The following is a 14,993-nucleotide window of genomic DNA, read 5'->3' as shown; positions in this document are numbered from 1 at the left end:
AGCCGGCCACAACTTGTGGGGTTTTGCTGTTGTCTTTGTACCATCAAGACAGTGAATCGAGGCACAGTTGGCGGTGATTGAATGAAATCACTGACGGTGATTTCATTCTTAAGTTGTTCAGAGAGCGTCCCATGCCCCCCATTACTGCCGGGGGGTATCCCATGCCCCCCATTACTGCCGGGGGGTATCCCATGCCCCCCATTACTGCCGGGGGGTATCCCATGCCCACAAAGGGGTAAGGGATATCCCCAGGTAAGGAACCCTTCTGCCTTAAACATTAACTAAACAAACAATGTGGATAAAAAACCTTTCCCTTAAATCAATTGACTTTTTTTTATTAGAGTGCAAGATAATTCAAAATAAAGCTTATAGGGCTAAATTAAGGAGAGCAAACAAGCAATTAGTGCAGCTAATTAGCGTGTTGCTCTCTGAGTTAATTATTATTTAGGTGGTCACGTGTTTTGTCCGGTTCACATAATGCGAAAATAAGGTGAGTTACCGAGCCTAATTCGCCATCAATAAAGCACCACACCTCTGAGGTAATTAGCTTGACCTCCAGCTCCTCCCCTTTGCTAATTAGCGAAGCGTGGGAGGATTACCGTAACGACTAGGGACAAGCTCGTTACCCGGCTGGGCCCACAGATATGTTCAGGTACTGTGGGGGTGGCTCCCACGGTGGTCACCCTGGGGGATTGGGACAATTTAAATTTTATAAAGATCATATGGTTAGTCACCTGAACACACACACACCTCGTTCACCCTACCCCTCACTCCTCTCTCACCCTACCCCCTCACGCCTCTCTCACCCTACCCACTCACGCCTCGCTCACCCTACCCCTCACGCCTCTCTCACCCTACCTTTCATGCCTCGCTCACCCTACCCCCTCACGCCTCGCTCACCCTACCCTCACGCCTCGCTCACCCTACACTTCACACACCTCTCACCCTACCCCTCACGCCTCACTCACCCTATTCCTCACACCTCACTCACCCTACCCTTCATGCCTTGCTTAAGCCAACCTTATACTTCGCACCCTACTCCAGGTCTGAGTCAGTCGCTTTTTCCGCTATAAATACCTTGACACACACCCATGCTCAAGAAATTCGCCAATACCTCCATTAATATCAGAAAAAATACGTAATTACACGCTATTTAATACAAAAAGATATACATAAAGTATTGAGAACATGAACTGGTTCAGAATTTTTTGCAGTGGTCTCGCAGCATGTGAGAACTTGATCTTAATTGGATAATAATTTAAATTATTATGTTTAAATTAGTATCTTGTTTTCGTCCCCATGTAAATTATTTTTACTTAATATCAGTGGTATAGATAATTACCTCATTCCTGTCTATTCCACTTGGAGTGGTCAATATGGCGACTTCTTGCTGGCTGGCGTTCGATCCCCCAGTGTCCTAGTAGTTGGGTACCCTTCCCTAGCGATTCTTGCAAGGTCGGCGCTCAATCCCCGATGGTTACTGTGGTTGGGCACCGTTCCTACATCCCGTTCTCGTAGCCCTTCCATATAGCCAAGATCACCTGTTCTTGTTATCGTAGGTCTTCTGTGTATTAGAGTTATTAAACATTATCGTTTCGCTGGGGTCCTGTAGTGGAGTGGTCTGCGTAGTTGGTTGACACCCGAAAGGTCAGGGGGGGGGGGGAGGAGGAGGGGAAGGTCAGTAGTTGGGCTAAGGGCACAAAGGTGCAGCAGAACAACGTTGTTTAAAAGAGTTAACTTCCTCGCCCCTGGACGACCCGCTGCTGGACTCGAACCACAGGAACATGAGCACGATGGAGCCTCTTGGGCGAGAACAATGTGGGGGCGAAGATTCGACCTAATTCTTGTTTTCCCTTTACCTCTTGCCCCTCACAGCCCGGCCCCGTCCAGGTCCTCAGTCCAAAAATCATTCCAGGTTTCTGTCGGTAACTCAATATGACAGGAGTGCCGCCACTATTATTGTGTCTCTACGGGCGAAGAATGAACGTTAAGACTGGGAAGAATGAACTTTGTGACCGGAAAGCTTATAGCCCTGTCTTGTTCCCGTCCAAACAATGCACAACTTCACTCGGATGCCGTAATATTTTTTTTTTAATTTTTCATGTGAATAGAACCGTCAGATTCATTGGGTTTAAGTTCTCTCTCTGTCTTTTCTCGCTGTCTTTTTCTGTCTCCTTGTTTAGATTTTCTACCTATTATTTATCCGTCTTTCGGTCTAGTCTTTTGATGTGGGTGTATAGCTGTCTGTCTGTCTCTCTCTTGCTCTGTCTCCGTCCCTGTCTTCGTCCCTGTCTTCGTCCCTGTCTTCGTTCGTCTCCGTCCCTGTCTTTGCGTCTGTTCTTCCGCCCCCGTCTCTCTCTCTCTCTTGTTTCACTGCGTGTTACATCATTGCAAACGAGTCGCGTTATTCTTATTTTAAACAATTGTCTTTGAATTGTTGTTACTAATTAAAATGCCGATATTTTAGGATGTATCTTAATGGAATTAAAAGAAAATTAATTATATTTTGGTGATGCCGCTCTATGCTGACAGCTGCCTGCGTTCAGTAATCAATTATTAGTTTATTAATTCAGTAATTAATTATTTCTTTTTTTTTCTTTTGGGGGGGGGGGGGACTTGGGACACTTCAGTTAGGTCTCCTTGCCTGGACTTGGGATGGTTAAGGTAGGCCTTCTCGCCTGGACTTGAAGTAAGGTCAAGTCCAGTAGGGACGACTTCCTCGGCTCAGCTGATATTCCCCGTACGAGACGCATCGCATTTTTTTTAACGGTATAACCAATCGGTTAAAAATGATATATAATAGAAAAATAAATTAAAGCACCGAGATATTGACGTTCTACGTGTATCGGCCTCGACAGGTTAGGTGGGTTGCTTGGGTTACTGCGTGTCTGAATAGGCAGAACAGTTGTATTTTTTACGTTTCTGGTTAGGCATAACACTTTGTATTTATTAAGGAGTGGCAGATGGAGAGAACAGGTTGAGTAACCGAAGTCATCAATCATGCCTGTGTTCACAGAAGTCATCAATCATGCTTGTGTTCACAGAAGTCATCAATCATGCCTGTGTTCACAGAAGCCATCAATCATGCCTGTGTTCACAGAAGCCATCAATCATGCTTGTGTTCACAGAAGCCATCAATCATGCTTGTGTTCACAGAAGCCATCAATCATGCTTGTGTTCACAGAAGCCATCAATCATGCTTGTGTTCACAGAAGCCATCAATCATGCTTGTGTTCACAGAAGCCATCAATCATGCTTGTGTTCACAGAAGCCATCAATCATGCTTGTGTTCACAGAAGCCATCAATCATGCTTGTGTTCACAGAAGCCATCAATCATGCTTGTGTTCACAGAAGCCATCAATCATGCTTGTGTTCACAGAAGCCATCAATCATGCTTGTGTTCACAGAAGCCATCAATCATGCTTGTGTTCACAGAAGCCATCAATCATGCTTGTGTTCACAGAAGCCATCAATCATGCTTGTGTTCACAGAAGCCATCAATCATGCCTGTGTTCACAGAAGCCATCAATCATGCCTGTGTTCACAGAAGCCATCAATCATGCTTGTGTTCACAGAAGCCATCAATCATGCTTGTGTTCACAGAAGCCATCAATCATGCTTGTGTTCACAGAAGCCATCAATCATGCCTGTGTTCACAGAAGCCATCAATCATGCTCGTGTTCACAGAAGTCATCAATCATGCCTGTGTTCACAGAAGCCATCAATCATGCTTGTGTTCACAGAAGCCATCAATCATGCTTGTGTTCACAGAAGCCATCAATCATGCTTGTGTTCACAGAAGCCATCAATCATGCTTGTGTTCACAGAAGCCATCAATCATGCTTGTGTTCACAGAAGCCATCAATCATGCTTGTGATCACAGAAGCCATCAATCATGCTTGTGATTACAGAAGCCATCAATCATGCCTGTGTTCACAGAAGCCATCAATCATGCTCGTGTTCACAGAAGTCATCAATCATGCCTGTGTTCACAGAAGCCATCAATCATGCTTGTGTTCACAGAAGCCATCAATCATGCTTGTGTTCACAGAAGCCATCAATCATGCTTGTGTTCACAGAAGCCATCAATCATGCTTGTGTTCACAGAAGCCATCAATCATGCTTGTGTTCACAGAAGCCATCAATCATGCTTGTGTTCACAGAAGCCATCAATCATGCTTGTGTTCACAGAAGTCATCAATCATGCTTGTGTTCACAGAAGCCATCAATCATGCTTGTGTTCACAGAAGCCATCAATCATGCCTGTGTTCACAGAAGCCATCAATCATGCTTGTGTTCACAGAAGCCATCAATCATGCTTGTGTTCACAGAAGCCATCAATCATGCTTGTGTTCACAGAAGCCATCAATCATGCTTGTGTTCACAGAAGCCATCAATCATGCTTGTGTTCACAGAAGCCATCAATCATGCTTGTGTTCACAGAAGCCATCAATCATGCCTGTGTTCACAGAAGCCATCAATCATGCCTGTGTTCACAGAAGCCATCAATCATGCCTGTGTTCACAGAAGCCATCAATCATGCTTGTCATGCACAGAAACATTTCCAGTTTTCCTGCAAAATATAGATTTTCTTGCAACAATTAACCAACGTTAATTGTTGCTCCGTTTAGACCAAAGAGAGACTATATATATATATATATATATATATATATATATATATATATATATATATATATATATATATATATCCTATACGTCAAACGCCACCCAAGTATATATCAAAATATTTTATCTTGCCAATCAAATTTTCCTAAAACCATATATACCAAATACCTTTAAATGTTCCACAATTATGTAAACAAAATACTATATATCCCCCATGCAACAAACACCAGCCAGGTATATTATATATATATATATATATATATATATATATATATATATATATATATATATATATATATATATATATATATATATATATGTCGTACCTAGTAGCCAGAACGCACTTCTCAGCCTACTATGCAAGGCCCGATTTGCCTAATAAGCCAAGTTTTCATGAATTAATGCTTTTTCGACTACCTAACCTACCTAACCTAACCTAACCTAACTTTTCCGGCTACCTAACCTAACCTAACCTATAAAGATAGGTTAGGTTAGGTTAGGTAGGGTTGGTTAGGTTCGGTCATATATCTACGTTAATTTTAACTCCAATAAAAAAAAATTGACCTCATACATAATGAAATGGGTAGCTTTATCATTTCATAAGAAAAAAATTAGAAAAAATATATTAATTCAGGAAAACTTGGCTTATTAGGCAAATCGGGCCTTGAATAGTAGGCCAAAAAGTGAGTTCTGGCTACTAGGTACGACATATATATATATATATATATATATGAGAGGGTTAAGGCGTACCTGTTATGCCAGTTGCTGGAAGGCTTCTGTGCTGGCTAGGGTTCGAGTCTCCTGGTGGGAAAGTGTTCTAAAGTTGTATATATATATATATATATATATATATATATATATATATATATATATATATATATATATATATATATATAATATACCTAGAAGCCAGAATGCACTTCTCGGCCTGCTATGCAAGGCTCGATTAGCCCAATAAGCCGAGTGATATTCTATATATTCAATAAATTGTTTCCAATTAGTTTATTTGAAATATTAATATTATATTATAATAAGAACATAAACCATTGACTTAGTTGTGTTAGTTTAGGTTAGGTTAAGATAGGTTAGGTTAGGTTAGGTAGGGTTGGTTAGGTTCGGTCATATATCTACGTTAGTTTTAACTCAAATTTAAACAAATTAACTTATACATAATGAAATAGCCAGATTTATCATTTCATAAGAAAAATATATAAATTCAAGAAAACTTGGCTTATTAGGCAAATCGGGCCTTGCATAGTAGGCCGAGTATGACGTTCTGGCTACTAGGTACAACATATACACACACACAAATATAACACACGATACATCAATATTCCAAAACTCATTTACAGCAAATACCCTCAAGTGAGGCCTGTCTCGTCTCTCAGTCCTCATTGAAGCCAATAACAGCAAAGAGGGTCGGGGTGGTCCCCCCTTTTCCCCCACCACCCACCCTCCCCCCCTTGAGGCAGACAATAGGGTGCTGTGAACAATGGTAATGAGTGGGATAATGGACTTTCTGAGTATCTATTGACCGGTGGCAGAGGGGCAGTAATCTATTATCTCCTTGACTGTGAATGGAGGCGGAGGCGTGTGTGCAGTGAGAGGCAGTTTGTGTCTCTGTAAGCCAAGGCAACCTCAATGAATTCTGAGTTTTAGAAGCAAATAAAGACGACTTTAATAACCCCCAAAGATAGCGACGACGTTTCAGTTCGTTCGAACCTCAGAGTAAGTCGCAACCGTTGCGCCATGAATTGAACAAGTTCTGATTCACGAAAGACCTGGGTAAATACGGGTTTGGAAACAAGTTTTAGATTTATGGAACAACTTCTCTGGTAGCATAATAGAATTGAAGGGGGAAGGGGGGGGGGAGAGTGGGGGGGGGGGGGGGATCGCTCAATTGTTTCAAGCGTAGGTTAGGCACAAGTACGAGTGTGGGTGGTTGTAAGCAGGGCCTTGTATGGACCAATAGGCCTTCTGCTGTTTCTTTTATTCAGATTTTCCTATTACTTGCTAAGGGTCTAGGACGGACCATTGTGATAAGACTCTATGACTGACCATGGTGATAAGACTCTATGACGGACCATGGTGATAAGACTATGACGGACCATGGTGATAAGACTCCAGGACGGACCACGGTCCTAAGGGTCCAGGACGGACCATGGTCCTAAGGGTCCAGGACGGACCATGGTCCTAAGGGTCCAGGACAGACCATGGTCCTAAGGGTCCAGGACGGACCACGGTCCTAAGGGTCCAGGACGGACCATGGTCCTAAGGGTCCAGGACAGACCATGGTCCTAAGGGTCCAGGACGGACCATGGTCCTAAGGGTCCAGGATGGACCATGGTCCTAAGGGTCCAGGACGGACCATGGTCCTAAGGGTCCAGGACGGACCATGGTCCTAAGGGTCCAGGACGGACCATGGTCCTAAGGGTCCAGGACGGACCATGGTTCCAAGGGTCCAGGACAGACCATGGTCCTAAGGGTCCAGGACAGACCATGGTCCTAAGGGTCCAGGACGGACCATGGTGCTAAGGGTCCAGGACGGACCATGGTCCTAAGGGTCTAGGACGGACCATGGTCCCAAGGGTCCAGGACGGACCATGGTCCTAAGGGTCTAGGACGGACCATGGTCCTAAGGGTCCAGGACGGACCATGGTCCTAAGGGTCCAGGACAGACCATGGTCCGAAGGGTCCAGGACAGACCATGGTCCTAAGGGTCCAGGACGGACCATGGTGCTAAGGGTCCAGGACGGACCATGGTCCTAAGGGTCTAGGACGGACCATGGTCCCAAGGGTCCAGGACGGACCATGGTCCTAAGGGTCTAGGACGGACCATGGTCCTAAGGGTCCAGGACGGACCATGGTCCTAAGGGTCTAGGACGGACCATGGTCCCAAGGGTCCAGGACGGACCATGGTCCTAAGGGTCCAGGACGGACCATGGTCCTAAGAGTCCAGGACGGACCATGGTCCTAAGGGTCCAGGACGGACCATGGTCCTAAGGGTCTAGGACGGACCATGGTCCTAAGGGTCCAAGACGGACCATGGTCCTAAGGGTCCAGGACGGACCATGGTCCTAAGGGTCCAGGACGGACCATGGTCCTAAGGGTCCAGGACGGACCATGGTCCTAAGGGTCCAGGACGGACCATGGTCCTAAGGGTGCAGGACGGACCATGGTCCTAAGGGTCCAGGACGGACCATGGTCCTAAGGGTCCAGGACGGACCATGGTGACACAGAGCTGTCAGGTTATAGTGACTTGCTCTCTGCTTAAGATCGCTCAATTGTTTCAAGCGTAGGTTAGGCACAAGTACGAGTGTGGGTGGTTGTAAGCAGGGCCTTGTATGGACCAATAGGCCTTCTGCTGTTTCTTTTATTCAGATTTTCCTATTACTTGCTAAGGGTCTAGGACGGACCATTGTGATAAGACTCTATGACTGACCATGGTGATAAGACTCTATGACGGACCATGGTGATAAGACTATGACGGACCATGGTGATAAGACTCCAGGACGGACCACGGTCCTAAGGGTCCAGGACGGACCATGGTCCTAAGGGTCCAGGACGGACCATGGTCCTAAGGGTCCAGGACAGACCATGGTCCTAAGGGTCCAGGACGGACCACGGTCCTAAGGGTCCAGGACGGACCATGGTCCTAAGGGTCCAGGACAGACCATGGTCCTAAGGGTCCAGGACGGACCATGGTCCTAAGGGTCCAGGATGGACCATGGTCCTAAGGGTCCAGGACGGACCATGGTCCTAAGGGTCCAGGACGGACCATGGTCCTAAGGGTCCAGGACGGACCATGGTCCTAAGGGTCCAGGACGGACCATGGTTCCAAGGGTCCAGGACAGACCATGGTCCGAAGGGTCCAGGACAGACCATGGTCCTAAGGGTCCAGGACGGACCATGGTGCTAAGGGTCCAGGACGGACCATGGTCCTAAGGGTCCAGGACGGACCATGGTCCTAAGGGTCCAGGACGGACCATGGTCCTAAGGGTCCAGGACGGACCATGGTCCTAAGGGTCCAGGACGGACCATGGTTCCAAGGGTCCAGGACAGACCATGGTCCGAAGGGTCCAGGACAGACCATGGTCCTAAGGGTCCAGGACGGACCATGGTGCTAAGGGTCCAGGACGGACCATGGTCCTAAGGGTCTAGGACGGACCATGGTCCCAAGGGTCCAGGACGGACCATGGTCCTAAGGGTCTAGGACGGACCATGGTCCTAAGGGTCCAGGACGGACCATGGTCCTAAGGGTCTAGGACGGACCATGGTCCCAAGGGTCCAGGACGGACCATGGTCCTAAGGGTCCAGGACGGACCATGGTCCTAAGAGTCCAGGACGGACCATGGTCCTAAGGGTCCAGGACGGACCATGGTCCTAAGGGTCTAGGACGGACCATGGTCCTAAGGGTCCAAGACGGACCATGGTCCTAAGGGTCCAGGACGGACCATGGTCCTAAGGGTCCAGGACGGACCATGGTCCTAAGGGTCCAGGACGGACCATGGTCCTAAGGGTCCAGGACGGACCATGGTCCTAAGGGTGCAGGACGGACCATGGTCCTAAGGGTCCAGGACGGACCATGGTCCTAAGGGTCCAGGACGGACCATGGTGACACAGAGCTGTCAGGTTATAGTGACTTGCTCTCTGCTTAAGATGACTTTTTTCTGTTCAAATAAATATTTTTACAAATTTGTAAATATGATGTGTGAATTGTTTTCCAAAGTTATATTTTACGTGACGTAGTCAAAGTAACGGTTTAATACTTGTGTCAGAATTGGTATATAATAATATGTTTAAGGGTTTGAAAGCCAGTGATACAAGCAATGAAGTTATTTAATATATCTTAGAATGTTAAGTTATCTGGTGTTGTTCATGAGTGGTCAGTGAACTATTGCGGTGGCGTTATAATCCTCCGGAGGTTGTTAGGCCTTAATAACCAACCTTCCAGAGGTTGTTAAGCCTTAATAACCAACTTTCTAGAGGTTGTTTGGCTTTAATAACCAACCTTCCAGAGGTTGTTAGGCGTTAATAATCCCCCAGAGGTTATGCTTTAATAACGAATTCTTGCTATTGTTGATTCCCTCACTCGGCCACCTCTTCTTCGTCCATAATGATTGGGATTGCCAACAGCAACCACGTTGTACCAGCAGCTGGCAATCCCAATCGTTATGGACGAAGAGGAGGCGGTGGCCGCGAATCAGTAACAGCAAGAATCCGTCATGGATACAAATATCCATGGAGATTCGGGATGGAAACAACAGCTGAGCAGCGGAGTTGCAGAACCTGTGACGAGAGAGACGGACACCGCCTTGACCACTACCTGAGAGAATGTGAACATCTAAGAGTCATTTGGAATATATGCAGAATAATAAACCCCACATTCTTTGAGTTAGGAAAATACTTTATGGCAAAAATATACACTGCCGTTTACAGATGATTGGTTTGCGTACGGGAAATGTTATCTATCTAATCTGGCATAGTTCTTGAGCATTCGTCTTCAAGGAAAAATAAATGTCTTTGCGAGCTTGGCCGCACTATGGGGAAGACGCGGCGGCTCCCTGATAGTGAGCTGGTCCTTTGATGCCCCGGCAGTGTGGTGGGAAGTTGGCACTCTTAATACCCAGTGCCCGGGCGTGAGGCTACTGGTGGCTGGGCACACACAGACTTAAGAATGTAAGGAAAGTTTGACATTTTCAAGCCAGAGAGTGTAGAGGGCGACTGATGCTTGTGCCCCTGAGGTGTGGGCATTGGCACTCTGATGCCCCGAGCGTGTTCAGCGGCGAGATAAATGTTCATTGTGGTATAAGAGTGTAAAGAAGAGTAAGGAAAAGTAAAAGAGCGTGAATGGGAGGAAGAGAGAGAGAGAGCGAGAGAGAGAGAGAGAGAGAGAGAGAGAGAGAGAGAGAGAGAGAGAGAGAGAGAGAGAGAGAAGGAGAGACATAGATGGAGAGGAGATATAAGAGAGACGTCGCGCATCATTTATCATGTTGGGACAAAAACAGGTTGACGCCCAGGTGATAAGGACGAGCGGAAAGACCAGGAATAACGAGTCACTTTTTATGTAAACAGCCGCTGCTTACTCCATCACCCTGGGCACCCTGGGCACCTTGGGCACTCTGGGCACCCTCGGAGCCCTGGGCACCTTGGGCACCCTTGGAGCCCTGGGCACTCTGGGCACCCTCGGAGCCCTGGGCACTCTGGGCACCCTTGGAGCCCTGGGCACTCTGGGCACCCTTGGAGCCCTGGGCACTCTGGGCACCCTTGGAACCCTGGGCACCCTTGGAGCCCTGGGCACCCTTGGAGCCCTGGGCACCCTTGGAGCCCTGGGCACCCTAGGAGCCCTGGGCACCTTGTTCACCCTTGGAGCCCTGGGCACTCTTGGAGCCCTGGGCACCCTCGGGCACCCTTGGAGCCCTGGGCACCCTGGGCACCCTCGGAGCCCTGGGCACTCTGGGCACCCTTGGAGCCCTGGGCACCTTGGAGCCCTGGGCACCCTTGGAGCCCTGGGTACCCTTGGAGCCCTGGGCACTCTGGGCACCCTTGGAACCCTGGGCACCTTGGAGCCCTGGGCACCCTTGGAGCCCTGGGCACCCTTGGAGCCCTGGGCACCCTTGGAGCCCTGGGCACCCTTGGAGCCCTGGGCACCTTGGGCACTCTGGGCACCCTTGGAGCCCTGGGCACTCTGGGCACCCTTGGCACTCTTGGCACCCTGGGAGCCCTGGGCACTCTGGCACTCTGGGCTCCCAAGCTTCACCACCCTAGACAAGCTTCACCACCCTAGACAAGCTTCACCACCCTGGGCCCCAAGCTTCACCACCCTAGACAAGCTTCACCACCCTAGACAAGCTTCACCACCCTGGGCCCCAAGCTTCACCACCCTAGACAAGCTTCCCCACCCTGACAAACAGAAAATACTTCAAAACCCTAAATAAAAAATCATACAGAAGACAGTGCACCACCTACGTGAGACCAATTATATAGTAGGCAGCACTGCTATGGAGTCTGCCTCTCAAGAAACATAAGACTAAAAAAAATTGCATAAATTTGCATTTTGACTATATAGAACTTGGAACGGATATGAGAAAAAGGATTTGGGATATAAGGATAAAGAACTGGGATAAGAGGACAAAGGTCTGGGATATGAAAACAAGTTGTTGTTGTTGTTTTTAGATTCAGCTACTGGGAACAAAAAATTCCAAGTAGCACGGGCTATGGTGAGCCCGTAGTAGACTTACCTGGCACAGGAGCGGGGCTGTAACGTGAACACAAGGAGCTGGGAGAAGGAATGGTCTGTGGGGAAGCACCTCAAGGTATGGTGCCCAACCGCTTTGACCATTTAGGGGGGGTGTGTGGGGGGGGGGGGGGAGGTCGACCGCCGACTCTGCAAGAAGTGAAGCCGTCGCCACACCGACCAGTTCAAGGGGTTGAGACCTACCTTGAGGCTACCTGAGATGGTTTCGGGGCTTAGCGTCCCCCCCGGCCCGGTCCTCGACCAGGCCTCCTTAAGATTTAGGCGAGACTAAGGAAATATTTACGGCGAGTAAAAAAAATATTCCAGGAATGGAAGCTAGATGCCCAGCAACGAGGAGGCCTGGTCAACGACCGGGCCACGGGGTCGCTGAGACCCGAAATCACCTCTCTCTACCTCAAGGGAGAGAGAGAGAGAGAGAGAGAGAGAGAGAGAGAGAGAGAGAGAGAGAGAGAGAGAGAGAGAGAGAGAGAGAGAGAGAGAGAGAGTGAGTGAGTGAGTGAGTGAGTGAGTGAGTGAGTGAGTGAGTGAGTGAGTGAGTGAGTGAGTGAGTGTGTGAGTGTGTGAGTGTGTGAGTGTGTGAGTGTGTGAGTGTGTGAGTGTGTGTGTGTGTGTGTGTGTGTGTGTGTGTGTGTGTGTGTGTGTGTGTGTGTGTGTGTGTGTGTGTGTGTGTGTGTGTGTGTGTGTGTGTGTGTTACAGGTGAGTCAACACGTGGCACAATATAGGTGAACACAACTAGGTGAACAAACACGCGGTGAACAGTACGGACGGAACAACAAAAAGTACAGTGTCAAGTGCTGTGATGTTTACGGCAGCAGTGAGCCAGGCAGCGACCGCCGCCGCCGCCTCCCCGCCCATACGGGAGCCGTAAATGTTATCACGTTGTAAAAGGCGCGGGAAAAAGAGCAAAGAGTCGTGACTCCTCCCGCTCTAGGGCGGCCGGGACCTGCTGTCTAGAGTAGGGTCTGGGACCTGTAGGAAATAGGCACCCCTCTACGTCATCACTACTCTATAAATAAACCCAACCCAACCAACCCAAACAACCCTATAAGCTTACATAAGAAATCAAATGTGTTTTATCGACAGTGTGCCCGAGGTGTGTGAGGTCACTATATCGTCACAGTGATGATGATGCCGGTGGAAGAGTGGGGGTCTCAGACCCCTATTGGGGGGGAGGAGGGGGGTTCAGACCCCTATTGGGGCGGAGGAGGGGGGTTCAGACCCCTATTGGGGGGGAGGAGGGGGGTTCAGACCCCTATTGGGGGGGAGGAGGGGGGTTTCAGTTGACCCCGAGAGCGTCTACAGTCGAGTGCAAGAGGGAACTTACGACTGAGAGCGGCAGACTGGCTGGCTGACAGTCCAAGACTTACGTCCGTCGTGCATCTTGTAAGGTTAATTAGCTTTTCAACGATCCGCATGTTTTTGTTGACGCGTCTTTCTCTCTCTTCCGCCGGGAACACATTTGTCTGTCTTGATTATTCGAGAGTGTGTCTTAGAGGGGTTACTGGTCCAGACCGAGCGATGGGGTCTGTGGGGTTACTGGTCCAGACCGAGCGATGGGGGTCTGTGGGGTTACTGGTCCAGACCGAGCGATGGGGGTCTGTGGGGTTACTGGTCCAGACCGAGCGATGGGGGTCTGTGGGGTTACTGGTCCAGACCGAGCGATGGGGTCTGTGGGGTTACTGGTCCAGACCGAGCGATGGGGGGAAGGGGTCTCCTGACCGAGGCCAGGATTAATCAAGCAGCTGTTTAAGAAGCCTGCTTGTCTGTCAGTCATCATGGCGGCTTTGTTTACATTGATTAAGCTGTTTACGAGCTCCGAGGCTTTATAACCCATGGTTGTTGTTATTATTATTAACAACCTCGTGGTGCTTTGAAGGAAGTGAAAGAACGGTGCCCAACCAATTGCACTACCGGGGATCGAACCCAGACCTTGCAAAGAAGGCAAGTCTCTCGCTGTACCTAGACCCAACTCGGGAACATTGTCTTCAGAAAACCACCTAACAATGATTACCATAAAACATGTTAAGTCTAATTAACATGTAAATCTTTTCTAATATATAAGTAAGTAACAACCTATTGTGTTTGTAAGGCTTATAGTTTTATTTTTCTACACTACACGAGGCCATTCACAGCGGTCACCAGCACACACACACACACACACACACACACACACAAAAGAATATCGTCAGCGGCATATGCTAGACTGGCCAACATAAGAACTGCCTTCAGAAACTTGTGTAAGGAATCTTTCAGAACCCTGTATACCACTTATGTAAGACCAATCCTGGAGTATGCAGCTCCAGCCTGGAGTCCATACCTAGTTAAACACAAGACAAAGTTAGAGAAGATTCAGCGGTTTGCCACCAGGCTCGTCCCGGAACTGAGAGGATTGAGCTACACACGTACACACACACACACATCCACCGTGTGTATCATAGAAATGGTGAGTGTGTGCCAGCCGTGGCTGCCATCCGTGGCACAGTAAGGCCACGGATGGCAGTCATCCTTGCCGGGTGCCACAAGGAGAGAGAGAGACTCTCACTTCACAATAATCCACACGCCTTATTAAAATCATTACTCCTAGTTTTATTTTCAACCCTTCGCACAATGTATGATTATAAATTTATATGAAAATGCTACACAAGAAAGTTGTTTTAAAGAAATACGCAGATATGTATCTAGCTACGTCTCCTGTGTCTGTCTGTCTCTCTTAATGTATTCTGCGATGTGAATTATGGGTCATCAGAGCCTTACTCCAATCTTTTCCACGGTACAAAATTTATTGTCAGAGAACAATATATTTATTTAAGGTATTTGATTTTGTTCAATTATTATGCACCCTGTACCCATCTTGTGGGTGGTAGTGGGGAACCCCCCCCCCCCTATACCCATCCCGTGGGTGATAGTGGACCCCCATACCCATCCCGTGGGTGGTAGGGGACCTTTATACCCATCTCGTGGGTGGTAGTGGGCCTTTATACCCATCTCGTGGGTGGTAGTGGGCCCTCATATCCATCTCGTGAGTGGTAGTGGACCCCCATACCCATCCCGTGGGTGATTAGTGGACCCCCATACTTATCTCGTGGGTGGTAATGGACCCCCATACC

At 48.2% G+C, this 14,993-nt stretch overlaps 2 protein-coding genes across 2 annotated transcripts; both read left to right on the top strand.

The window, feature by feature from the left end:
* Positions 1-3,000: 3,000 nt before the first annotated feature.
* LOC123761034 (zinc finger protein 271-like) lies at positions 3,001-3,906 on the top strand. The gene has a single exon (XM_045746885.2). It carries the CDS (start codon positions 3,001-3,003, stop codon positions 3,904-3,906), a length of 906 nt encoding a protein of 301 aa, XP_045602841.2.
* An 18-nt stretch (positions 3,907-3,924) lies between these two features.
* LOC138367501 (zinc finger protein 271-like) lies at positions 3,925-4,587 on the top strand. The gene has a single exon (XM_069329175.1). It carries the CDS (start codon positions 3,925-3,927, stop codon positions 4,585-4,587), a length of 663 nt encoding a protein of 220 aa, XP_069185276.1.
* The last annotated feature ends 10,406 nt before the right edge of the window (positions 4,588-14,993 follow it).

Source organism: Procambarus clarkii, chromosome 22, assembly GCF_040958095.1.
Source record: "Procambarus clarkii isolate CNS0578487 chromosome 22, FALCON_Pclarkii_2.0, whole genome shotgun sequence".
Classification (NCBI taxonomy): Eukaryota; Metazoa; Arthropoda; class Malacostraca; order Decapoda; family Cambaridae; genus Procambarus; species Procambarus clarkii.
This window is presented reverse-complemented; position numbering and strand designations above follow the sequence as displayed.

Excerpts from the sequence above, each read along its gene's own strand:
- LOC123761034 (XM_045746885.2), top strand. The coding sequence starts at position 3,001 with ATGCCTGTGTTCACAGAAGTCATCAATCATGCTTGTGTTCACAGAAGT.
- LOC138367501 (XM_069329175.1), top strand. The coding sequence starts at position 3,925 with ATGCCTGTGTTCACAGAAGCCATCAATCATGCTCGTGTTCACAGAAGT.